The 25,676-nt window shown below is 40.9% G+C and overlaps 2 protein-coding genes across 2 annotated transcripts in view; both read right to left on the reverse strand.

Moving 5' to 3' along the window:
• cxadr (CXADR Ig-like cell adhesion molecule) overlaps positions 1–21,305 on the reverse strand; it is a 46,104-nt gene extending 24,799 nt beyond the window's left edge. Inside the window, exon 1 of the mRNA XM_062405792.1 lies at positions 21,130–21,305. Within this exon, the coding sequence (XP_062261776.1) occupies positions 21,130–21,181 (52 nt within the window). The 5' untranslated portion in view covers positions 21,182–21,305. The remainder of the gene's footprint in view (positions 1–21,129) is intronic.
• Positions 21,306–22,691: 1,386 nt separating this feature from the next.
• Positions 22,692–25,211, reverse strand: btg3 (B-cell translocation gene 3). Its single transcript, XM_062406951.1, has 5 exons — positions 25,132–25,211; positions 24,022–24,228; positions 23,717–23,854; positions 23,390–23,582; positions 22,692–23,243 (listed from the first exon to the last, which is right to left on the reverse strand). Exons 2-5 carry the CDS (start codon positions 24,192–24,194, stop codon positions 23,046–23,048), a joined length of 702 nt encoding a protein of 233 aa, XP_062262935.1. The 5' UTR covers positions 24,195–24,228; positions 25,132–25,211; the 3' UTR covers positions 22,692–23,045.
• Between the last annotated feature and the right edge of the window lie 465 nt (positions 25,212–25,676).

Below are 25,676 nucleotides of genomic sequence, written 5' to 3' on the forward strand. Positions count from 1 at the left end.
CAAAAGGAAGGTACTGTGTTCTGTGACAGGTAAAAAGGGACACTGTGTGATGTACCTCTCGAATCAATGACAGACCTGTCAGGATTTAGGCAGCAATCGTTTAAATTACAGTTCAGCTAGAGGCTTTTTTCCTTGAGTTCCAGACTAATGCAAAAAAAAGTGTCTTTTCAGAAAATCATCCCCTCACAAGCAAACAGATTTATTTGCTTACGCTTATGAACGTGTCTGGCTGAGGGCTCAGGTGACAGCACTGTCAGATAAGAAGTATATAAACCGCACTGTGTACGGTAAGGTTAAAAACGCATTTAATCACCAGCCAGGAATATATAATTCTGCTTAATACAGCTACTGGAAGTATAAACTCAGGTAGAGGAACTGTGGTAAATGCAAATCAGATCATTTGAGCAGTTTATTATAAGCCTAAGTAAATCTGCATCTATAGCAATACAGGCTAACAATGTTAAAAGGCCATGTGTTCTCAGACATCTTCCTAATATGGGCAGCTGGATCTGACAGGAAAAGTATTTTTTCCATTCTTGTTGTCCTCACTGGTTTAACAGTGTGGGGCTCATTTGGAAAAAGAATAAGACTTTCAACGTTTATGTTAAAAAACTGTTCAACTCATAACAAATGATAACTAAGCAAAAAGAACATTGCTTATAGTTGTGGATATTTTTATTATAGAGAAACATTTCTCTATAGACATTTCCTGGCCCTCGTCCTCCTCACCAATAACATAATTGTGTCACGTTTGATATGCTTTATGCACAAGCACCCAGATGGCCATCCTATGAAATGCAAATCACTATAATGGAGATCAGTAAAAAAAATGAATCTCTTCAATCATTTTAATAAAAATTCCATTACATGGGGCCTGTAAACAGTGCAGCAAAGATTATTTGACCACTCAAGCCGCTTTCAGATATGCACTGAACTCCACAGATCCTGAGTATTTTCTCCTGAGCAGGTGCAATTCTCCAGACTGAACCCGCAGGTTATGTCTGAAAACGGCTATGTACCGATGTAGAACTTTAGTCATTTAATCGATAAACAGGTAAACAAAAAATGTATATGTAAGTAATGTATTATTACTTATTATTAAGTGTTAATAGTTAAACTTACCAACATCTAATATCATCAGATTTTTTCAAAGATGAAAAATCCTGATTGCTAAATGGAACTACATGAATCTGCCTACTTTAGATCAGTGAATAAAAATCTTACTGTTCAAACCTTGTCTGTTAGTCCAGCAGGAGCATTAAAATGATTATCACTTAGAAACCAAGAGCGGACTCTTGACTGTTGCTGTGAGCAAACACTCTGATGGAGGATTTTAACGCAACTCGCTGGGAAAAAAATCATTCCCTTCCACTAGCTGCTCGTAGTGGAATAACAAAAACAACTCTGTTAGCATGCTCAAAAAGGCAGCTCACAGTGTTAATCAGTAACTATCAGCACATATTGTACATGAAGTGTGTGAACAATGGAGCATGTGACCCAGAGCAGAAACAATCTCACCGGGCTCCACCGTGAGAGAGCACTCTGTATGATCACTGGCTTAGATTGGGTGAGCATCAGTCTGTATTTTGAGTAATGGCACCAGAACAATAGTAAACTGTCTCTATTCCTCAAAGGTAATAATCATTGGCTGAAAAGAGAGACCACCATTCCAGTCCAAACAAAACTATGAAAAAATGACATACATGTACAGCAGAAATAATGTGTCCTGTGTAAGAATGTATGTTCACGTAGTAGTCACACGTGGACACACATATACACAGTGGGGGAGGGCACGATGGCTAACTAGAAAGTGTGTGTTAATAACTATTCATGACTGCCAGTGTCTCTCTGAGTGTCTCATCCCCGCTGGTCTCCATCATACTGTCGGATACAGCACATCCCAGTGGGGTTAGTGGGAGACCAGGAATGAGCAAGAGGAATTTCAGGTGTCAGCGCCCTCTACCCTATAGCCCCACTGCTATTCACTCACCCACCCACCCCAACCTCCATGCCCCCCTCTGTCTGTCCTCCTCCTCTCTAACACACCCATGAGTGTGGAGTGCCAGCCCCCCCAGCCTCCAATTCTCTCAGGTCCTGCTGATTGTAACACCACCACCCATCCCCTCAACCTTTGTTGCATACAATGGGGAGCGAATCCTGTCTCCTGGCAACCAATCCCTTCGGAGGTTGCCGTGGTGCTTAAGAGACAACATGAGCGAGAAAGGTTTGTGGAAGTGAACAAACTCAAACCTGAATCAGTTATGATTAGGCATCTTTACAACCGTCGACTGCACATTTAGTCTGCAACAAAAATAAAAGGTAGAAATGTATTTATTTTTGGGGGATTATATATGGAGGATATTAAAGTGTTATTATTAATGTTTTTTCCTGGTACTGCATGTTAGGCCGAAATCATTATGCATATCCTAAAAATACACGTTATCTCACATAGCTATTGCATGTCAGAACCAGCTAATTCACTGCGGTAGAATCCGCACACTGGATCAACTGTTGTGGCTTCACCTCTTAACCGGAAGAGATGCCTTAAGCACAAACCAAGAGATCAGCTCAGAGTTCAGTCTTTTTTCACCCTGTTCTCAGGTGAGACCATTAAATTCCTTGTGAGTTGAGCCAGCTAGCCATCTGTAGTGAGGCAGAGACGCCTGGAGTCACGGCCGTCCAGTGAATTGCGGCAGGTGTCCAAATATTAGACCTTGCTTTTTAGGCTGATAACATGCATTTCTAATATTAACAATTACTAAAACAAAGAAAATGAACATTTATAATCAAGGGACAAAAATCACATTGAAAACATAAACCAAGCATCTCAATGCCAATCCCTGAGGGTTTTAGAAACAAATTTCGACAAAGACACAGAGATCAGAAAAACCAGTATATCTACAATGAGCGTCAACTGATCACCTGTGGCTATATTCTGCAACCCGAAAATATTTGATTTTTAATGACACGTATGTACATTCCTAAGCATGGACACCATTCCCACAGTAGCATTTATTCATGTCTTAAAGATAGACCAGACATGAGGTTAAGCTGTGGTGTAAGGAGCAGCGTCACAATAAACCCTGAAACCAGGAGACAGACTGACAAGCTCCTGACCCTTGTGCTAGCCAAGTTAAAGACCCTGAGAGATTGGCAGTGGTCATAGTGGATCATAAGCTTCTTTCTCCACCATTTGACCTTAAAGAGAATCATTGGAGTAAAGTCTGAGAAGCCAAGTCTTTCCATGGGGAGATAAAGGCAGGAGCTATTTCAAGCTCACAAGGCAACAACAGTGACAGGAAAAAGCTTGGCTAGGTGAAAGACATTGCACTGGGATTTACCTCCATTACATTCTTTAAAAGGTTTGTGTGTCTGTAACACTTGGTTTGTTATTGGTCTGATGGTTGCCTCAGTGGCAACGGAAGCATTGCTTCAGCCTAGTTTTAGGTAAATTCAAACAAATACATATGATCAAAGAAAACTCCAAGTGAGTGTTTGTGGCACGGAAATTGGATGTGAATAACACAAGGTATATTTCTCATTAACATCGGTGCAAGTACAAACAATTTCAGTTAAGTGCTCCTAAAATAAAAATGCACACCCAATATGATAATTAGGAGAGAAATAACGATTATCAACCAAGTAGAGAGAAGGCACTTTTCTCATGAGAGCAAAAACTGACAGAGCTTGTGAAGACTGCACATTTTCTTGGATGTGCAATGATGGTGCGATTCATTATAGTAAAAATGCAGTCAGAGGACTTTGGAATGAGCAAATTAAAAAGCACAGACACTCTCCACATTATAAACAGCTATGCAAAACCCCTGTGACCACGCTGAGGAACATCAATTATTTCAGGCACAGCAGAGGATAACTTCATAACTTGGTTGCTGCTAAAAAAGGAGGCTCTGGATGCTCGCCCCAGTGCCCCTGCTGAAACTATTCAATTTGAAGCAATGTGGGTGCCCTGAGAGTGAGCTTGGCGTGGTTTATTTAGTGTTGGGGAGGGATGGCGACTGTTGAACCATACTGATTGTGCTGTAACGCAGCATGAAAGCTTCACTTGCCACACAGCGCAGCCATCAATTCCCAGTGCAGATGACCTAAAGGCTGTTTTGACATAATTGAACATTAAATGATGAAGGGGTGACGAATGACAGGCACTTTACTCGGCCGCCTGAGCATTTGACAGCCTAGACGAGCCTGTGGGGGATGTAGTTACTGCCATAGCTGTGAATGTCTACAGAAAACCATTCGCTGCACAAACCATACACATTTACAGTGACAATAACTGATGTAATTACTTAATCATGAAAGCCTGGTTTTACCAGTTATCTTGGTATTTTTTCGATTTAAAACAATTATGGCCTCCCTGCTGCTACAATATGCTATAATAATTATGAATCATGTCAAATTGGATTATTAATTCCAGCCTCAGATAAAAACTAATAAAAACTCATGTATCAAAGGGGATAAACTACAGAAAGGACATGGTGGTGGAGAAGAGAAGGAGATAGAAAGGGCAAAGTCAGAAAGGGCTTGATCATTAATCAAAAAGGTTGAGTCCTCATCACAAAAACTCTAAAATCATGGCCCAGGGGTTTTGTACGTCGTATTTGCATTATGCATTACCATTTTACAAGGTTGTAGTTAAGAATGAACCGGCTATTTGTCTAACCTCTCTGCTACCATGAACGGTTTGAAAGCGAGACAGAAACTACTAAAAATAACCCTGGCCAACCGTCCTGCATCCTTTTCTCCCTCTGTCCCCTCGTCCCTGTGAGAAGAGGCAAATTTATCTAGAGCACACTGAGGAGTCAGATAAGAATGCCTAGTGTCTCAGAGACCTGTGGAAACACACTGACACACACACACACACACACACACACGCACACACAATATACATATAAAAGGCTTGTGTCCTTGAGGATTCATTGAAGCCCAGGGACAGTGAGCTGGAAACAACAATAAGGGAACTGGTTGTGCTGTAAAGCTGATAGGAAGGATGCCAGGCCAGGGAGCAGCGAACAGATAACCAGCTGATAAATACTCTCATGGGAAAAGACATCAAATTTGCCAATACAGTCATGTGATAAAGGAGTATGGAGGGGCTGAAATTGAGTTGTGTCCAAGATACATGGGTGTCTCTTGTTTGAATAGATGCAGGTCTTTGGGAGTAGATTTAATTCAGAGGAGTATTTACTTATCTGAGAGACGGCAGTAATTACAAAACCATGTCCTTCTCACTTTGCAGGAGAAACAAAAAAATCCAGTAATCCCTGCAAGCGATTCCTGAACATGTGAAAGCAATTCGCAGGATTTGAGAAACAAGGCATTTTAGGAATATACACTTCACAAACGTATTGTTTGTGTGTCTTTGTTGTCCCTTAATTTTCATTGGAAAATTGTCCTATGTATGTTGTATTTATTGCGTTTTTTATGTTTCTATGTTCATTGTATGCACCAGTTACCAGAGCAAATTCCTTGTAGGTGTAAACCTACTTGGCAATAAAATACTTCTGATTCTGAGTTGGTGTGGTTTTCTATCAATCATCAGCCACTGTTAAAGGAGATAGTGTGACACAGCAGTTTAGTATTTGTTGGCCAAACTTTATTCCCGGTAAAATTGCTATCAGAACATATCTTATGTGCACATTAGATTGAAATATGACTCAGTTTTTTTTTTTAACTTGACTTTTGAATTTACAATTTAAACTTGTTAATCTAACTGACCAAGCAGAATGTTTTGCTTGACGCTGCCCACAAAAAGTGTTTATTTGCATTATCTGCATAGGCCACTGGGATGGACATGTTGACAGGCATCTGGGACAAAGATTGGTTGGGAAATGAAAGTACTGTGGCTGTCTAATTTTCTTTTACTTCTATTTAGCTTCCAGTTACGACATGATCCAGAGAACACACGCGAAAACATAGTAGGGCTGTTGGAAGAAATACTGTTTATTAAAAGGTAGGTATTTGTGTTCTACGCTTCCAGCAGGTTACTATGAACCAAACAAATTGAAGCCAGATGTCTCAGTGGGGTGCAGTCATGGGGCGACACAGGGGTTTTGTGCACTGAGGGGGAGGCAGCCGTGCGGCAGCCTATCCCATTCCCCGTCCCCCCCAAACAAATAAAGTGTCTGATACAGACCAGGCCCCTGCCGGCTCGCCAGCCCAGCCTTTGTCCGGGCCCCAGGGCACAATGCCAACTGTGATCAGGAGGCAGCATCGCTGATCAAACACTGAGACACAAGTGCAGCAGAGTGCAGCTACTTCATTCAGACTGTTGATGGACTCGCACAGACTGGTTTTCATTTGGGTTTTACGGAACATACATTCTCACATGCATGTTTGTGATACAGAAGTATAGCATACAGGAGAAAATAAAGGTTTCTTACAACTGGGCTTAATCATGTCGGAGGGTGAACAAACAATCAATCTGCTTAAAGTGTATTACCCTTGAAACACAGGGCTAAATCAGGGATTAAAAGGTCCTTTCTGGAGTTCTGAACATGCGTTAGTGAAGGAATTTTATAAAAACTCTCGAGGGGAGAACATTTTACATTTCCAAAGCTCAGAAATGTTATCTGCTCAGTCTGAGGTGGGGCTGGATGTTTCACGTTAGCACATTTACTGAAATAACTGGGAGCTGTGAGAATGAACAATCCAACTTAGGCAGATTTGCTTTTCTCAGCAGAAAGAAACTACTTACTCATACCATCTGAAACAAATCACTGACACTCACAACTCAGGCAAGTTGTGCTCAGTCAACTGCTAAATATATACTTTAAAAAGTGCTGAGGTAAATCTGATCACATATACACAAAATGCATGTATTAAGTTAACACCTACGAAGAGGTAAACACTTGTATGGCTCTCAGCCAAACCACTAAAAGGATTAATGTGTGAGGCCAGACTGCAGACACAGGCATGTATAAAATATCAGGAATTCAAAACACAGATGCCTCCCAATGAATTCCTGAGTTCCTCCCTTTTTTTTCAGACAGAATGTTATAAACCTTAAAGCCTGACCACTGTTGAAATAACTAGCTGCTATCTGTTTGCTGGTAAAAACTAGGCAATTATATCAGGCTTTGTGTGGGTTGCAGAGGACCAACTCCTGCAGATTAAGGTATAACCTCTGCCTATGTTAGGTTAACACAGTATTTTCCTAGTAGTACAGAGGGGTGTAATGCTGTTGGCTGGACTGGGAGGCAGTCAATTAGTCTGCCTTGCTAATGCTGTTTTCTCTAGATTCTCATCTAAAATTAGCTCCCCTGCCTAGAGGACAAAACATGATGGTGGTCTTCTTGACATTGCTAGAAAATACATAGACCTATATGTGTTGAGTGATCTGTGAAAGGCCAAAGGACTAACACAGTTTATTTAACTGAAAACATTGGTGCTGAAAGCTGCCTGAGGCAGAAATGGTGCATTGACAAGTACTCTGTAATAACTGCTAATACGTCAATTTCTTTTCAAATGCTTTATAACATCCCTTCTAGCTAAACCCTCTCATCCCATCTAAAGGACTCTCCAACAGCCAGAATGCAGTCTTTGTTAAAGTGTAACAACCCAGACAGTCTCTTCCTGTCCTCTGTGTGGGGGAGTCACTACAACAGGATATCAAGATAAGGCTGCTGTTAAAAGATAATATGGATAATCCTTTTTCATCCCATTTTTTTTTGTCTGTACAAGCAGTGAAACAGGTCTGATGTATCAAGGCTGGAGTCTCTTCTTCACTCAGAGGTTCTTTGAGGCAGGTGTAGTAAAAGCACCTGAGTGCTGAGCCCTGTAGGAAGCTGCAGGCAAAGACTGTCAGTTGTTGTTACAGCTTAACCGAGACCGCTGGGCTTGTTCATGCCTCTAGCTCACATTCGCAGCCTAGACATGAGGAGAGAGCTCAAAACGACCACTCTAGTCTACATACACCGTTAAGTGACAGGACACGTTTTGGAATGTTAAAAATAACTCCACTGCACTAGTTTAGCTATCCTGCAGTGCTACAGTTTTGCTTCTGACATATTATGATAGTATTTATTCTTCATGTAGTGTTCTTACACTGTACATGAGATGAAGCTTGTCATACTCAAAAAGAGGAGCATAGCGTCTGGACAGTTGAGATAAAAGGACCATTAAAGGGGCAGATTTAAAGGGATTCCAGATTCTCGCAAATGTGCACCGCAGCGACTGAGCAGTTTTAACCCGGACAGTCTCAAAGGCTAATTAGAACCGTCTCCAATATACAGATAAAAAGTATCTTAGAGACCTGATTACTGCAAACTCCTCAAGAAAACATTAAACACATCGACATAAGTTATCCCCACATTAATTTGAACTCCAAAGCGTGAAATTGCCAAAGAATCAAAGAGCAGCTACTGCACTACTTTGTAACACAGCAGAGTAAAGCAGTTAGTGGAGATGCAATAAGAAGCCCATCCGCTCAAGTTAAAAGCAGTTGCACACGCAACATCTTTCATCATTTATTTCAGTTTCTAATGACAGCTTCAAGAAACAAGTAAACATGGAGGTCTTTTCAACGGAGGTTGTACTACGTTTGTAATAGCCTGTAATATTTTCCACTTGGTAAAGTTGAATCAGAACACATTCAAGATGTGCTTAAATTTTGTTTACGTGCTTATGGTGACACTTGTGGTTGATCTGATGTATGTTCCTATACTACAGTCAACACTTGAGCTCCATTCTCACAAATGTTTCAGTTCTTCTGCAAATGATCGAGCAGACACCTAGTCTGGCTTCCTGAATGGGCCTGATAACATATCTTCCCTGATCTGTCACTCTCCTATCACAAAATTAGCTGCAATGAGCAGATACTTTGTCAGAAATCGACACAAGAGCAGCTGCTGTTTCCATTACCAGGTCAAACTCACTTAAACACTTAAACAAAGAAATCAGTTAATAATTGGACTTAAGCCATCTGATGTCATGCTGCTCTAGAAGAAAAGTTCTTCATCTTGGAGGGTAAGTGTGTGAATCCTGTCGCCCACATCTCTTCATCTAACAGTACACAGGGGCTGCTCCTGATTGTCCCATTATAAAACCACTGCTGGAAAACACATGCAGAAAAATAAACAATCCTCACCAATATTAACCTTACTGACAACAACAATGCACTTCATGTGGCTGTAAATAGAGTACTTTGCAGGTTAAATACTTTTATTGTGAAGCACCAGCAGTAGTATGTTCTCTTTGCATTGGCAGTTAATTGGCACACACAGCACACAATGGGAGAGAGATTCAGCAATAAACAGTAAGGCTGATAACAATGAAATGCATTGGATTACCTGCTGCATCGGTCAGAGTCTGAATACTACTCAGCCATTACCAATAAAAACTATAATTATAATCATTTTGATTATTGAAAATAATTACATCCTGACCATTGATTATATTAAAATAAAAAAAAAATTTAAAATATTCCTCAGAAATGGAAAAGAAATTATATCAGGATGAACAAAAAAATTAAATTCAACACGTTTTGTCACAACTAACCTTAAATCAGTCAAAAAAACATTCCTCTAATTATCAGGAGTATGACTACACCATCTACATGTGAAGCACTATCTTGATAAAACATATGTGGCAAAAATAATAAAAACTTGCAACATACTAACAATCCAACACCAAAAGGAGATTCTGCAAGGTCATCTGGTTGTTGAGTGTAGGGTGAATGTAGCAAAGTGTTTCTGCCTGAGACTTTCCATAGAAGCCAACTCCCTAATGGCTCTCATGACATCTAAAATGTTTCGAACCCTGAGTTGTCTAGAGAGGCAGCCAAACACTGCTTATTGGTCAACCTGGATCAGGCTGACAGTACATAATCTCAGTGAAAGTGAATAGGCATCTGCACAATGGTGACTGTTCACTGTATCCCCCGGACATGAAAATATGAAGCAACAAATACTAAGTGTTGAATCAGGCAACCTGATAGTAAATGTGTTGTGATGAGGTTTATGGCTTGTCAAACAAATATATTTCACACATATTTTACAGCGGATGGATTATCACAGACTTGAGATGTCTACACAAGTCACATCTTTTTCACAGAGTCTTTAAAGCTCTCGGGTGTTACAGCTCTGTTTATGGAGTTAAGAGACTTTTTAGGAGATAAAATGCCAGGTGACATTGCAGCCAGCCACAGGCTCTTTTTATGTGTCCAAGGGTCATTAATCTACTAACTCTAGCAACTAACCTGTGTTACAGTACTTACTGTCTGATAAATCATCTCCGTGCTCATATCAGATAGATATCCTGTCCCAGACAGATTAAATGTAGAGCTGATGTTCCTCCACGTCGTGAGCAGAGCTGCCGGTATGACTGAAATGGAATGATTGGGGGCGAGGGGTACTTTTCTCCTCCCAATTATCAGCCACCAGAGAAAGTCAGCCAGCCGACCACGCTGCTGTATGTGTGGCTATGAATTATACATGTGCTCCATTAAGACACTTAACAGCTGGTTCTTTCGGAACTTACCAGCAACAACTGCAGCTTGGTGGCCCCTGTGCGCTGCTTATTAAAACAGCAGCACTAGTGATTAAGGTTGTGCAGTAATGTGTGCTCTGACCATCATAAACCAGCCAGTCACTGAGCTATTTTCAGTTCAATCTCATCTCTCTGGAGGGCGACTGGGCCAGCTGCCGATTCCCTTACATGGTGGCGAGATGCACTACAGTAATTAAATGTGTGTTGTGGCTTGCTGACCTTGCCGTGGTTCAGGCGATGAGCCTTTTCTATGCCAAACTGTGACAGATGTGCTTATCATCATACATATACATCCAGCACTGGAGCAGCAGTGTTAATTTCGTTGACGAAAACTATGACGAAAAATATTCGTTAGCAATGTTTTTTCCATGACGAAGACGAGACGAAGACGTAACGAAAACGGATCTTTGAAAATAAAAACTATGACTAAATCTATTTTAACTTTCGTTGAGGAGACAAGACGAAAATGTTGGTGGTTGACTAAGTCACAATCATTTTTTTTAAACATAAACATATCAGGCCGTCATGAAGTATCAGGAGTGGGCGAGTGAGTGTGTCTGTGTGTGTGCACCCCAGATAGCGCACCGGTCCCGAGGATCCGCCCCCGCCCCGCTCACTCGCTCAGAGACACAAGATCAGAGATCATTCACGTGAACCGGCTGCTTCTTAACAGTGGTAACAGTGAAAACACAGAGTTTCTCTGGTCTCAGCTGCTCAGAGATCAGCGCAGCAGCTTCTTGATCAGAGCAGAAGCTGCAGTTGGTTTGTACCGGGCTTCAGTTTCTGTGTCCGCCTCCAGCCTGACCTGCTCTCACTTTTTGTTTTCACATTTGAAACTAAATATATATTTTTAAGCTATTGGGCTGCAGCTATATGTTTTATTTATTTCAAAATAGGGTACTTATTATTTCATACCTTTCCCACAAATATTGGGAGGACTCAAATAGCCCTACAAAGTTCTGTGTTTAATTTATTTACAAGGAGGCCTGTGTATTTTCTTCTCTTCATAAGTGTTCGGTGTTCTCCTTTGTTGTAACAGGTACAAATAGAAATAAAATGTCAAGAGTTTTCTTTATTGTCGTTCTATAATTTCGTAAATGCAACAAACTATAGTTTAGTATTAGTATAACTTTATATTAAACTTTATTAGCTTTGTTATCAAATATGTTTTACGGCTCAAGACACATTCTATTTGGGGAAGAGGGGGCAAAATAAGTAAGTAAAGGTTGCCGACCCCTGCTATAGACCTCTGCTGGTAGAGATATCTAATGGACAACCTAAGTACTGCAAGCTAGACTATTATGTAGTTTTAGACACAACACAGGTTCCCTTAACTGAGAAGAGAAGAAAAGGAGTTTAATGTGGCTATTAAATGTGACTAAAACCGGACTAAAATGTAATAAGTTTTGGTCGATTTAAACTAGACTAAAATGTAATTTGTTTTCGTCGACTAAAACTAGACTAAACTGTTTGAAAATTAGAACAAAGTAGGAACAATATCACAGATCATTTAGGTATAATAATAATATTCAAATACAAAAGGTTCATTTTTACAATTTTGCATGTTCAAGAAACTAAGAATGGAGTAGTGTGTTTTTTTATTCTCTCACACTGCGATCAGGGGTGTTATTTTTTCTAGCATTATTTATTCACAGTACCCTAGCCAAATGATAAGAAAACATCACTTTGACAGTTCTCTTTCATGTGTTGTTGGGCATGCTAGGTTCTGTATCCTCTTCTCTGCCTGTAAAATGAGAGCTATCTAAATACCTAAAGCCTGTTTCTTAATTAGCCACGGATCATAGAGGTAGAAAACGTATCAAGTGTATGAGACAAACTGAACCGGTCAGTGAATCAAAGCAGCGGGAGGAGGATGGACTGATACCGACTAATGTCTCTTCCTCAGTCTTTCTAAACCTCATTCTTTATTTTGATGTCTGGAGTAGTGCTTCTTTGACTGTTATTTTAGATTTGTCACCAGGACATACTGTGTAAAAAGTTCCTCTACTGATCAGACTTTTCTACCCTGGAAACATTATTTAGTTATATTTTAATAATAATTCAATAATAATTACTGAACTGGAATCAAATAATAAGTTGCTTCACAAATTAATAAGTAAATACAATTTTCTTTGAATTATTTGGAACTCGACAAACCACCACCCCCAGACAACATCCACACCCAGTGAAAACCCAGTGAAAACCATGACTGCAATGACCTGATTCCCTGTGGGGAAAGGTTTCATCTAATCTCATGTAATGCCTTTTTCATGAAAATAAGTGTTTACTTGCATTCATTTTTTCAAAGGAGATTAGAGCCACTTTGTAAATATGCTACAGCCGGCATGTGCAGCAGTCACTTTCTTTCATATCTTACCGCACCTAAACACACTGACAGAGTCTTGTATGATTCAACACTGTAATTCATCCAGAGAATTCTGAGATTGACTATACAACCCCACTTGATATACAGTGTACATTTAATATTTGTCCAGAATCACAGACTCAAACATGTGAGTAGGTACCCTGCAGACTCTTCAATTTAGCTTCAGCTTGATTATGACGCAAGAAATGTTACAAAAAACAGGATTTGATGGTTCTAATTCTATGTTGCATTTTATTATTATTCTTACCACTTGTGAAACCAAATGCTGCCTGCATCTTGAAATTTAGCTACCCAACTGCATTCATATAATCCTTAAAAATACAATACAAGCAATCCCACTCGTAAACAAATTCTGAGTTGGATTTTGTGAACGGCAACAGGTATTTTTTTTTCAACAAATCCCAAATTTCTTATAGGGACAGGCATTATTAACATAAGACAGAAAGAGACTGACTTCAATATCAGTTGGTCGGGGAGAATATTTGAGTCGGACTGAACCAAGAGAGGGGCTTCTTTACAGACATTTGTTTGCCTTTCCCACCATATCCACACTCGACAATGTGTAATGTTTTTCAATGAGATAGGTGCTAAAAATGGCTCGTTCAACAGCTGCTTTATCCCCTTCTCCACCCAAAAATTCACCCCACCTTCTGCTTATGTCGCTCATTTTCTAAGCCATAATATTTTTCAAGATTAGACACACAATTAACTCTAATGTTCTTAGCAGAGAGAGTGGGGGCTTACTGCTGGGGGACAAAATATAATCATCTTCCCACAACTCAGCTCTGTGTAAGACAACGCCTGGACATAAGCTGATAATAATGTGACATGCACAATACAATATAAAGTGGTTATCACCAAAATGATGCATCCGCTGGAGGTCGGACCTGGCAACAAAGGATTAATTAACAGGGTAAATTGACAGGTGTGTTTTACACGATATAGCAATTCTTGTCCTCATATATATTTATATATAGTTTCCTACTAAGCTACATTCTTAACACTGCACAATATATGATTTTCCAGTGGTTAAATCATGTGTAGAGCAGAGCTGACACCTAGCTAGCAGGTACACAGAAACAGACTGCACACAGGCACCTGCAGGTGCAGCACCCTGGGGACCTGCCTGCCACAATGGGTATCATCACAGTTAGAGGGCCTGCTCTGATGCCGTGAGAATATTATGAAAATAACCAGAATACATAAAGTGCGGGAAAAAACAAACAAGTGAAGCCAAGTTCAAAGAAGTGGAAGAACCAGACGTAGAAGGGTACTTTAAAGACCTGAATGCTAGCTGTGTAATATTTTCTAATTCCATTCAACAATCAAAACACATAGTATTCTCCTGTATAAAGTATACGTCTCAGAATCGAGATGCTGTAGCAAAATATATGATATGGCACGGTCTTCATTTTAAATATTTAATGATTTCCAGTCACAGTTTTCCAAAAATATTCATAAAGCAAACAAAATCCTTTACATCTCCTTACCTGGTGTGTGCGTATTCTCTGCTTCTTATCGACAGAAAATGGAATGGAATTCTGCTGATGGTCATTTGAGATTTGTCATCACAATGAACAGCTTATTTCATAAAGCACATAATTCCTCATTAGGAGCAGAGGTCGTTATGGGTGCTGCAGAGCTGGGCATCAAGTGGCTAAATGATAAATGCACTTTGGCCTGTTTATTGTCCTGCCACTGAGATACAGTGAATACGACCGATTGGACTCAAGAGAGCGGGGGGGGGGGGGAATAATCAGTGAGTGCAGTGACCTTGTTTTAAATAATAGGTTACACAGGTAGCAGAGGGAAAACCTCTCCTTCAGTACAATCCCTGATGTCCTCTTGTATTTCAAGCATTTCGGAGATGCCAGCAGTCGTATAGTCCAACCTGTACTGTGTCTCCAAAGGACAAGGAAATATTGTATGTTTAAATAATGGATGATGAAACAATACCAAAAAAGGTCTGTCATTCCTAAAGGCTCCAATATTGATTATATGTTTTCATAGTCAATTAGAGGTAGTCTGATGTTATGACATGCTAAAAAAAAACAGCCTGTGCTGTTGTAGGCTACAAGCCAGATGGATAATGACACAATTCTAATTGATTCTAAACGTGAGTCATAATGTTTCACTGCCACATATTGTATCCAAATCCCGAAAATTTGCAACACAGATTTTTAAACGAAGGCAAAAGGAAACTGACTCCTCTCTCGTCGCCAGTGTTGGCCTCAATTTGTTTTCTTGGTTGATCATATTCAACGTCACCAATGCCACACTCTCCCACCTCGCTGTCTTGCCAAATTGTGTCACCTTCCCTCACTGCAGATCACAGATGGAGCCGATTAAATCTCAAGTCTACTGAAGATTAATTTGACCCAAGAATGAATGCAGATTTTATCCATTCCCATTGCAGATAAAAGCCATTTATGCAGTAGTGTGGGTTTTTTGACCAGTTGAAAGGGACTTTATTGTTTCTCTAATGTTCAATGTGTATTTGTTGTTCTTATTATCAAGAGATTATTTATGTGTTTCCCCTTAGTTACTGTTGCTACCTGTGTCTAGAGATGTCGGGATTGTTTACCATAAATCATCATCGTCACAGTTTCATAAGCGTAACTATAGTGTCCTGCTTCTTGAGAGTCTCCTGCTAGTCACTTAAGTTGTATGTGCGCTGTGCAGTGAAATCTCCTCCTGTGAGTCACGTTTTGTGTGTGCGGTGGACTTGTTTGTGTGTGCGAGCCACTAAACTTAAACTTTAGCTGAGAAGAAGGAACTGATCTAACAGCCTTACCAACGCTGGCCAAAAAAACTTCGGAGGAGTTCACAGTAAGAGGAGAAATCCTTGTTTACTTTCGGTTCCTGACCAGTTCTGAAGGAGCGGCTGACATCAAGACACACAATAACCACCACTCTCTCTTTCTCTCTTCCTATTAACCATGATAAATTACTTTTAAATAGCCAAACGTTACACAAAAAATGCATAAATGCACAGATTTGATGATAAAAATAAATATTTTAGTTCATTAGCTGTTTCATTAGCTATATATTGCGTGTTGTGTGTCTTTTTCCTTCTATAGTATTGATAATCGTCGAAACTGTGATATTTCCCCTGACAATTATTGTGGCAACAACATTTTATATTGTGACATCCCTATCTGTGTCCAGGCTACATTCACACTACAAGCCTTAGTGCTCAATTCTTTATGTAGCTGTTCCATTATCTTTTAAAATGTGGCAAGTATCAGACTCCAATGTGAACTGGTCATGGCCCTTATGTGACCCACATGCACAGAAGAACAACAAGACGTCACACAAAGCACACTGTGTAGCAGGGCTGCTCGATTATGGAAAAAATCATAATCACGATTATTTTGAACAATATCAAAATCACGATTATTTAAACGATTATTAATATGTGCCTTTATTCTGAAGTCTAGGCTTTATTTTTTTAATCACTTCCGGTTCCGGTAAGCACCGATGATGGCTGCGTGTCTTATTCCTCCGTGAAACCAGGATATCGGTGCCCAGTTATTCAAACCCTTAATGATGGCAACTCTAACACTCTATGACCGACTGACCGGCGCGGAGAAATGCAAGTCCGGTCTGACCGGTCTGAACAGCCAGGCGGGAGCGCGCTTGAGAATAGCGGTGCACGGCACGGCCGCCACATGGTCTGCTGCTGGCCTCCCTGCTTTTACACTCACGCTGTTTTTTCCACCGCCGATCACCACACACACAACTTGCCTCCTTCCCTTTACTGTTGCTTGAGAGTGAGAGGCAGTCAGCTGGGCCGCTGAATGCTTTGGGGGAAGGACTGAATTGCGCATGCGCGTCTCTTTCGAAAAAAATGGCAAATAATCGCTTCAAATCGATTATAGTAGTATAGAGATCGTTTGACCCAATAATCGTAATCACGATTAATTTCGATTAATCGAGCAGCCCTACTGTGTAGGGAAGTAAACAAGGAGAAGTCGGTAATAAACATGGACGTCCCCAATTAGAGCGTTATTTTTATTTATCTTTCAAACACAGAGCGGTTTACGATACGACCTCTCAAGTTTGGCTTGTACAGATATGTCCCTTCCAAGTACTTGTGAGGTGTAAAACCTCACTGTCCCTCCACTGACTACCTCCGTCGCAGCTTTTCGCCGGTTGCCTCCCCCCGCCCCTTCCTTCGCCTGCACAAAATTATGAGGAATGTTGATCTAGAGTGACGTAAAAGTCACATTGAATTCCAATATGGGCCACATGGCTGTTCAGACTGAGGTTGCATTTCCAAAAATCTGACCTGTATCTGATTTAGTACCATGTATAAATATGGAAAAAATCTGATTTGAAAAGATCAGATTCTATGTGATTTGTGCCGTTCACACTCTCATTTAACAATCAGATCTGGGTCACTTATGGAGGGGAAAAAAACTGAAATCTGACTCGGGCCACATCGGCCCACTGTGTGAACAGGGTGTTACAGCACTTTACAGTGATAACAGTGGAAACTTTACCACTTAAACTTGTAGTTATTAGGTTTGAAACTGTGGGTCATGTGAACACTAAAATAAAAACTGGCAACTGCAAACTGTCTGAACTAAATATGCTAGTATTCGTTCTGTGAGTTGGTTTGACGAGCTGGACTATCTCCCTTATTAAATTTGTCTCACCAACATTTAGTGATCCCTGTAGTCGACATGGAAGCAGCAATGTAGAGCTAGTCTGGTATTTCAAATAAGAGGAGTAAAATTTACAATCAAACTGTAGCACTTAAGGCTCTTGAGCTAAACATATTGGGCAATGTATCACATTACTAGTCTGCCTCTAGGAAGCCAGGTGCTGTCAGCAGGACAACACTGTGACCAAAATATGATTAGTTTATTAATAAGTTAGACAACATTCAAATTTGAGATATCTGTCAATATGATATTGACCTTACGAATGAAAGGCTCAAGCAGTTCTTCCCACAAGAATGTCTGGCAGCTGACCAGAAGGCAGTTTTATTCCTATCTATGAAAAGGAATGAGCTCTGAATACAGAGAAGCTGAACAGCCATTAAAGCGCTCAGAAACAAGCACCACTATTATCTTCACTGATTCTTCAGCAGACAGCAACTTGTTCATTCAGTAATTCACACAAATGGACGAGGGGAAAGCTAGGGTAATGTGGCGAGGTAAAGGCATGATCAGCGTTTCACACTCCTATAAAAAGGTGAACAGGAGTTGGCACAGGGCTTCTACAGGACCAGGATGTTAAAATATTAACATCCAGGGCTGTGAATATTCAAGCACCGTTGTTCCCATCATGAGATTGTGAAGGACAACGCAGTGTCCCTGGAGGGTAATCTGATTCTACGTGTTCCTCCTTCATTTCCAGGACTGCTGGTTCATGACACGTTACCTGGACCTCCTGTTCTTATTATGGAATTTAATTGAGATCAAATGATTTTAAGCTTGTAATGTGGTGTTCAAAATATATATTTTTTAACAAATGCAAATCTTTAACGAATGTAAAACATAAGAACTACTCACTCAGATTTATTTTTTATAAGTATCGATTTACAACTACAAACCTATTTGGTTATTTGTGAACACCACTTTACTCATCTTTTTTACCCTTATTGAGCCCATACTTTACTCACTCTATGGGACCATGTTCATGACTCTAAACATCTCTGTGGTTTTTACTATTTCGTCATGTTCCCGATCACTTAACAAGGCACACAGAGCTGTAAAAGTGAGAATAGTAGTTCTGCCAATAACAGATTCCCATAAAATCCCTGTTGTATCAAGATATTCAATACATCTGCAACAGCTTTTGTATGGTAAAAAAGAACCTAATACATACATGAAAGCAAGGGGGAGGGTAGCTATCTAGAACAACCCACGCACACACACGCACAAACCCTGGATATGCGTGTCTGTTTTCAAAAGGTAACCAAGCAACCAGTTCCTGCCAGGACCTTTGGTTGTAGGCTTATCAGGTAACTGCTTTCTGCGCCTGCTCACTGTTTCACCAGGTTTCTGTTTATCTTAGGTTAGTGGCTTCACTCTTAAAGGGGGGAGGGGGGAGGGGAGATGACAGTAGCAGGGAACATGACAGATCAGGTCCCATGCAAGGAATCAAACAGGCATAAAAAGCTCAGGCTGCTGAATGGAAATCAAGACGAGTCAGATGAGATAGGGAAGAGGTGAACAGACATGACACACAGTGCTAACCACAATCACTTATGATGGACAACTAACTAAGATAGAGTGAATGAGATAGCCGTGATCAGTCAACATACAGCCTTTAGGACCAGTGGTTCAGACTAAATATTTGATTATTTATCTATTGTTGACATCTCACGTGACTTCATGATGACCTGGTAAAACAGTCCCCTTTCAAATAATGACTGCTTGACAAACCAAATGATGACCTAATATAATTCAATTTCATAAAGTGAAGGCTGAAGTAATATCATCTGCAGTTTTATAGACCCTGAATCCTCAGCACTGGTCATATTTCAAGGACTTTACTTCTCCCACTTGTAATTTTATTACTTTTACCAATATTTCACATTGCAGAGCCACGTTGACAAATGGAGCACAAGGACACGAGTTGTTATGTTGCCATTTAAGAGAGGTTAGCACATCACTGTATATTTCTAAGCCATGCTAAAAGAATGCTACGAGTCTGGCAGATAGTGTTCCTGTTTGCTGAAGTGGAACAGCGGCCAAATGACGAGGCCGCGATGCCATTAGGATGGTAATGAGCCCAACTAGTGTACACAACAATGTGAGTCATGAGACAAAAGAGGACTTACAACACACCATCTAACCTTAGATTACACTGCGTGCCCCAACATTTACTTGGAGAGATGGAGAGCCTAAACAAAGCTCTTCTTCATTAGATGTGTTCTCTCAAAATGCAGTAGACTGGAACCTCATTGGCCTGAAAATAGCTTGGTGGCTTCCCATGAAAATCTCAGAAAACATTTCAGTAACTATAGAACAGAATTTCACATACTGAAGCCAAGACACAATCCTGAACAAAAGTTTCACAAACTATTGTCTCTAGTGGGAGGAGTGATCTTTTGGTTTCAGTCTAAATTCCAGGACATTGAACAGCCACACCCAAATAAGGGAGAACATTTAAATCAGGCCTCTGACTTAATTAACCAAAAGGATGAGTTAAGGCTAATACACAATTTGAAGATAAGAAATTGATGAAAAAAATGATTTGGAAAGAGAACTATTTGTCCCAAATTAATACATGTTGCAGCAGCATTTATTTTTTAACAATGCTTCTGACAAATATGCCAAACAAAAGAATTAGTGGTTCAATTCCACTTTCAAACTGCTCAGATCAAAGATCATTTACACACCTGTAGTATCAACAACCAGCCTTTGAGGTCACTGGCTCTACACTTGCATCACAGGTTGTCATGTAGAAACGTTTGAACAAGTAGGTGACACCAGCATGTAATGTTTAGTATGTGGTTAAGTCAGATGTGATAACTTGGGATTTCACACCGGGGTGGGGGGGGGGTCAGCGGCACTGCTGGCAGATGGCATACAAAAAAAAGCCTTTACTTTGAAGTCCTGTCGCCACAGGCTTAAATGCGGATCAGACCATTGTGTTAACCAGCAGATTTCGAAATCCAGAAGACCACAAGGAGGAAACCCCGAATTTAAAACACATACACATCATCTACCTAGTATTTCTTCAATCCGACTAGAAGATCCAGCATCACCACGACTGGTATGATGACAAATAAACCAGTCTCTTAATGTGCTTGAGAAAAATGTGTACAAAAGCACATGCGACACTATCAAACTTTGCCTTATCGCATATGCTAACCCCCTTTTCTTTATGTTTCTCGCGCTTTCTCGTTATACAGATGCAACCGCTAAAAAAAAAACATATCGATAAATACCTACACTGAAACATTTGACCTGTCTTTGTTGTAGTTTAACTGTTACATTTCAAATTCGCCTAAGCCGGAGTGTGTCGGGGTGCTAGCTCACGAAACTGACCTTGGGTCAGCTTCTCCCGGTTGGCTTATTTGAGTAAAGTGTGTTCAGCTGCGGTTTATAACTTCTGTTCACATCCCACTGACGCACCGGCGGCTCAAGTTAAAGTATTTATCACGGAAGAGAAAGGTCATTTTCTCCGGTGTGGACGCTGCTGACCACTCGCTGTCGTTTCACAGACAAAAAGAATCCCGTGAAAACGTGTCGGTGGTTTGCGGAATAAATGAAACTTACCTGCGGACAGACTCAAAAGGACGAAGCCCAACCGGGCCACACGCAGCTCCATCACTGTTCCGGCTAATCCACGACTTGTTCACTGAAACTTCGTCAAACTACTTGGAGCTCGAGTGAAACGCGGCAGCTCAGCTCGACCGAGGTATCCACACTCCTCCTCCTCCTCCTTTTCCTCCTCTTTCCTCTTCCCGCTCCTCCTCCTCCTCTCTGCAGGTGCACAGCGGAGCGCGCCCCAGGCTGTCACGTGACACCCGCCTGGTCGAAACAGTATCACTCTGACGCCCCCTGCTGGTGAGAACAGGACGCTGATCTGTAGACCGTGTTTATCCATGGAGGGAGAAGTGAGGTCTGATCATCCAGTAGAGGAAACAACTCCAGTTTTGAGCTTCTCAAATGTTCCCCTCTCACAGTTTATACTCCAAACTGTTACAACAGTTATTTATGTTTGTATACTTTTTAAGATAAGCCATTAAAAGCAATTAGTAAACATGCAGTAAAACATAATTAGAATACATACAGTATAACGGATTCCAGGAGTTGGATTGCACAGTTAAGAGTTTAACCCCAGTTTTAGAATGCAGTCCCAGAATGGTGTCTATGGTCTAAAGGGAGCAGGGCTGGTTGTACAGTTCATAATTTAAATTGTACACTATCTGCTCAGTCTATATTATTACTTGAGCATTGCTAGAAGAGAGCCTGTGGCTCAAGCATTTAATTGCCAGCGACTGCTTAATTATTAAGATTAAGATCCATTTATTCGTCCCAAACACATGCACAGACATGCAAAGGCACACTCATGCAGGTAGGGAAATTTAATCTCTGCTTTTTTTCCCATCTGGTGCAGGACACACAGAGCAGTGAGCAACCATGTACGGCACTCGGGGAGCAGATGTTCGGGGAGTAAGGTGCCTTGCTCAGGGGCACTAGACAGGGTAGGGAGACTCTTGGATTTTTTGACAGATCAATCCAGGTTTGTCTTTTGTTATCTCTCCGTGGAGTCGAACCAGAGAACTTCTCTGCCCATAGTCCAAGTTTCTGCCACTAGACCACCGCCTCTCCTTGTTATTGTTGTGCAATTGATAATAAAAATCTTGAATTATTTCTATTTTCATACTTTGTGTTTTTATTGCATGTTTATTTATTTGTTGTCCTCTTTGCAGCTTCAACAAAGTTCCCCATTTTGGGACAAATACGATTTTATTTTCAGAAACCATAACAATGGAGCAAAACTAGATATACAGCACTGTAGAAACATTTTAGGCACTTCACATCACACCATGGGCAAGGTGATCTATTCTGTCCTAAACTCATTCTGCAACATGAACAGTTATTTCATAGACAGGAACAGAATTCCACACTAAATAGCATGGTCCCCAAAATTCCCCAATCTCAACATCAGGGGCGGATGATAAAGCCCCTTTCTTGTGATGATATTTATCATCAAATGAACCCTCTAATCTTTTATTTACCTGATTTGTTATCCCCCAAAAAAGAATCCAAAACCAATATTACACATAACCACCATACTTGGAGATACTTTAGAAACAAGGAAAAGATAAAGATCATGCTTGGAACGTGTGTTTAATAAAACATCATAAATTTAGGCCTATACATCTGAGAATTCTACACTATGAATAAATAAATTTTATTACAAAAGGACCGCAGTAAGTGGCATACATGAACGTCTCCCTTCGTAAAAATAGAGTACTTCAAGATAACATGTGCAGTATTCCCATTTCAATATCCAATTGAATACAAGTGATTTATTCAAACTTTAACAAAATGGTCTAAAGTGCAAAAAAAAAAATCTGAACAATCAACATTTACACTATAAAATTATTGTTTTAAAAAAAAAGTGACAGTCGTCTTAAGGTCGCGTCACCTTCAGATTTGTTGTCCAGTGTGCACCATTATTCCTACATGTAAGGGTGTGCCAGGTGCGTGTCCCAGTAACCAGGTCCTGTTCTGTAGCTTGGGGGAACCCACAGTTTCTGCCTTGAAGTGTGTGTGTGGGGGGCTCTGCTGCAAGGCGTGAAACCATGGGGAGGAAGGATGACACTTTTGCCTGTTACCGTTTTTTTCGGATGCCAGGGAGGGGCATTTGGGTTTATTCCCTTGAAAAAGAGAAAACACATTAGAAAAAGAAACACTTCATCTTGCCACAATTTTACAACCAGTGGGTGTCAAACAAAAATAAAGCTGTGTTACAAGTCACAAGCATGAGAAACGGATAGTAGGATGATGAAATGTTAAACAATACCTGGTGAGAACAGCGGCTGTAGTCAAACGTAAGGGGGGAAGTGCGTGTGCTCTCCTCGTCGGAAGATGAACCTGAGTGATAGTCTGATGTCACCCTCTCCAAAGCGCTGGTCACCTTCTTTGCAACCTCTTTGTCCTCTTCCTCATCACTAGGGAAAGTGGCCACTGAGAAGAAAGGGTTTTGTTCCGCATACCTAATAACGGGAGATGAGGAGGAAAACATATGGAAACAATATACCTGTTAAGTGCCTAAGATCTGAATAATACAACCATACATAATACTGAAGTCAAGCATGATTATAAATGACAGATGAACTGACAAACCTACCTGCAGCAGACCTCTCCGGGGTCCACCCACAATGTGAGTTCACTGGGCAGTCCCAGGTCACTGTACTGAAGCCGACTCTCCCGACAGGCCCGCAGGAACTCTGGCTCCTGCCTGTGGAGCCTGTTGATCCGGATGCACCTGCAAAGCAAACAAAGAACTACAATAAAATCCAAAATCTGACGACGTTCATTAAGATAAATGTTATACTGTGGAAAGGTTGCCATTCCACTGGGGGCCTCTAAAGATGGCTGAGATTACATTTTCACAAGCGTTAATTGAAAATGTAGACAGATGGAGAGCAGCACCTGTACGCATGTCCTTTGCTGGGGTTTGCCGGGTACCAGTGCCCCTTGAACTTCTCCTGCAGTGCCACAGCCAGCCTCTCAACAAAGAGCTCGACTTGGTGAGACTCCAGCTGAGCTCCCGTTTTCAAGAGCCTCTTCAGGAAGAACACCACAGCTGCAATTTCCCTCCTCATGTTTCACCAATGTCTCATTACACGTGGACAGACTCTGCAAGGGAAAAGACTGGACATGAGCTACATTCAAATCAGCACAGTTTGAAACGAAAGCGTGATATGAGCCTTTCTAGCTTTTTTAAAATCGAAAACCTATTGCTCGATGGCAGAATAAGAAACGTTCTCTCATCTTCCCAACACTGTGCTCCACATAGCAGTATTTGCCCTTTCCTGGTTTGTAATAACCAGTCACGAGAGGTAGCATCACTACATCATTTCACTGAGGAAAAGTTGCAGACAGGGGTTTCTCAATGGCTTCTCCCTCCTTTACACTGAGACCATTGAAAACCTGTAAGGCATCAGAAAGCATCCAGCACCGTAACAACTCGCCTTTCTTAACGTTGGGAGGCCAAACGGCGGCCACTTCAAAGAAGCAGTGCAGAATGATGACACGTAGAAACCGTTAGTTTCAAACACTTAATTTGACACATAGCCGTGTAGTTTTCCGTCGGATCCGTTGAATTTACGGCACATATCCCTGAAAGGCGGTCTAATGACGCACGAATTCCCGCAATTCACGCCTCCCCTCAATCAATAACATGGAGTTTTACTCCACGTAGCGGGTGAGCGAGTTGCTCGCGATACGAACGCCATGTTCTGTTGACCGAGCCGAAATGCAACAGAAACGTCTTGTTAATTGAGCAGTTATGGTTTCACATCAACAAATACCTCAAACATAAAAGTATATAGGGAGAATGTGGGATTGCAATCACCCACTCCACAGCCAAAGCGCTACGTTGGAGCAAACAGCATCTTGTTGCTAACCATCACGTCAACTGTGCAGAAGGTATCATTTGAACTTGACACACAAAGCGGAGCTGAATCGAGGTAGAGCAGCCACGTTGAGGATAACTTATCTAAAACCCTGAGAAACGAGAACATGGACGGCTCCACTTACGGTGTCCTGCAGCATGTGGTCGAGGGACGAGGGGAGGAAACGATGGAGACTCACAAGAAGAAGTGTGCTGCTCATCAACCCCGCCCCTGCGTCGTTCTTATTGGCTGCGCGCAGAGCAGTGTAGTGCAGTGATTGGTTGAGCACATGCTCGTCAGTGAGTCATTATCATTATGACTCATATCTATCGGTATGTGTTTTTTGTTTGTTGCCCCCTAGTTACATTGTTTACATTCGGATCTGGAATAATTCGAATATGTTAATTTAAAGAATTTATACAAGTATGCAATTCCCTCTGGTCTACTGAGAGTAGCGCAAGGAAAAGGCCTGACCGGAAGTTTAAATATAACTATGATTATTATATGTACTTTCAATTTATCCATTAAATCAGATTATTTTTCTAGATTCAGACACAATGTTGATGGTAATTGGGTTTCGCAAAAAAAAGCTTAGGGCATCTGTCATCTATTTTATGAATGACTATGAATTAAATTGTTTCGGATACATGAGGAATATTTCTAAAAAGCGATCACTGGTTTGATGATGCT

The sequence above is a fragment of the Platichthys flesus genome, chromosome 15 (genome assembly GCF_949316205.1).
Source record: "Platichthys flesus chromosome 15, fPlaFle2.1, whole genome shotgun sequence".
Taxonomy (NCBI): Eukaryota; Metazoa; Chordata; class Actinopteri; order Pleuronectiformes; family Pleuronectidae; genus Platichthys; species Platichthys flesus.

What these genes read in the sequence shown, in the direction of transcription:
- btg3 (XM_062406951.1), bottom strand. Translation starts at nt 24,194, where the DNA reads ATGAGGAGGGAAATTGCAGCTGTGGTGTTCTTCCTGAAGAGGCTCTTG. An exon ending in AGCAAAGGACATGCGTACAG is followed by an intron (nt 23,855 to 24,021) that starts GTGCTGCTCTCC and finishes TTTGCTTTGCAG; the next exon opens with GTGCATCCGGATCAACAGGC. An exon ending in CCCGGAGAGGTCTGCTGCAG is followed by an intron (nt 23,583 to 23,716) that starts GTAGGTTTGTCA and finishes TCCCGTTATTAG; the next exon opens with GTATGCGGAACAAAACCCTT.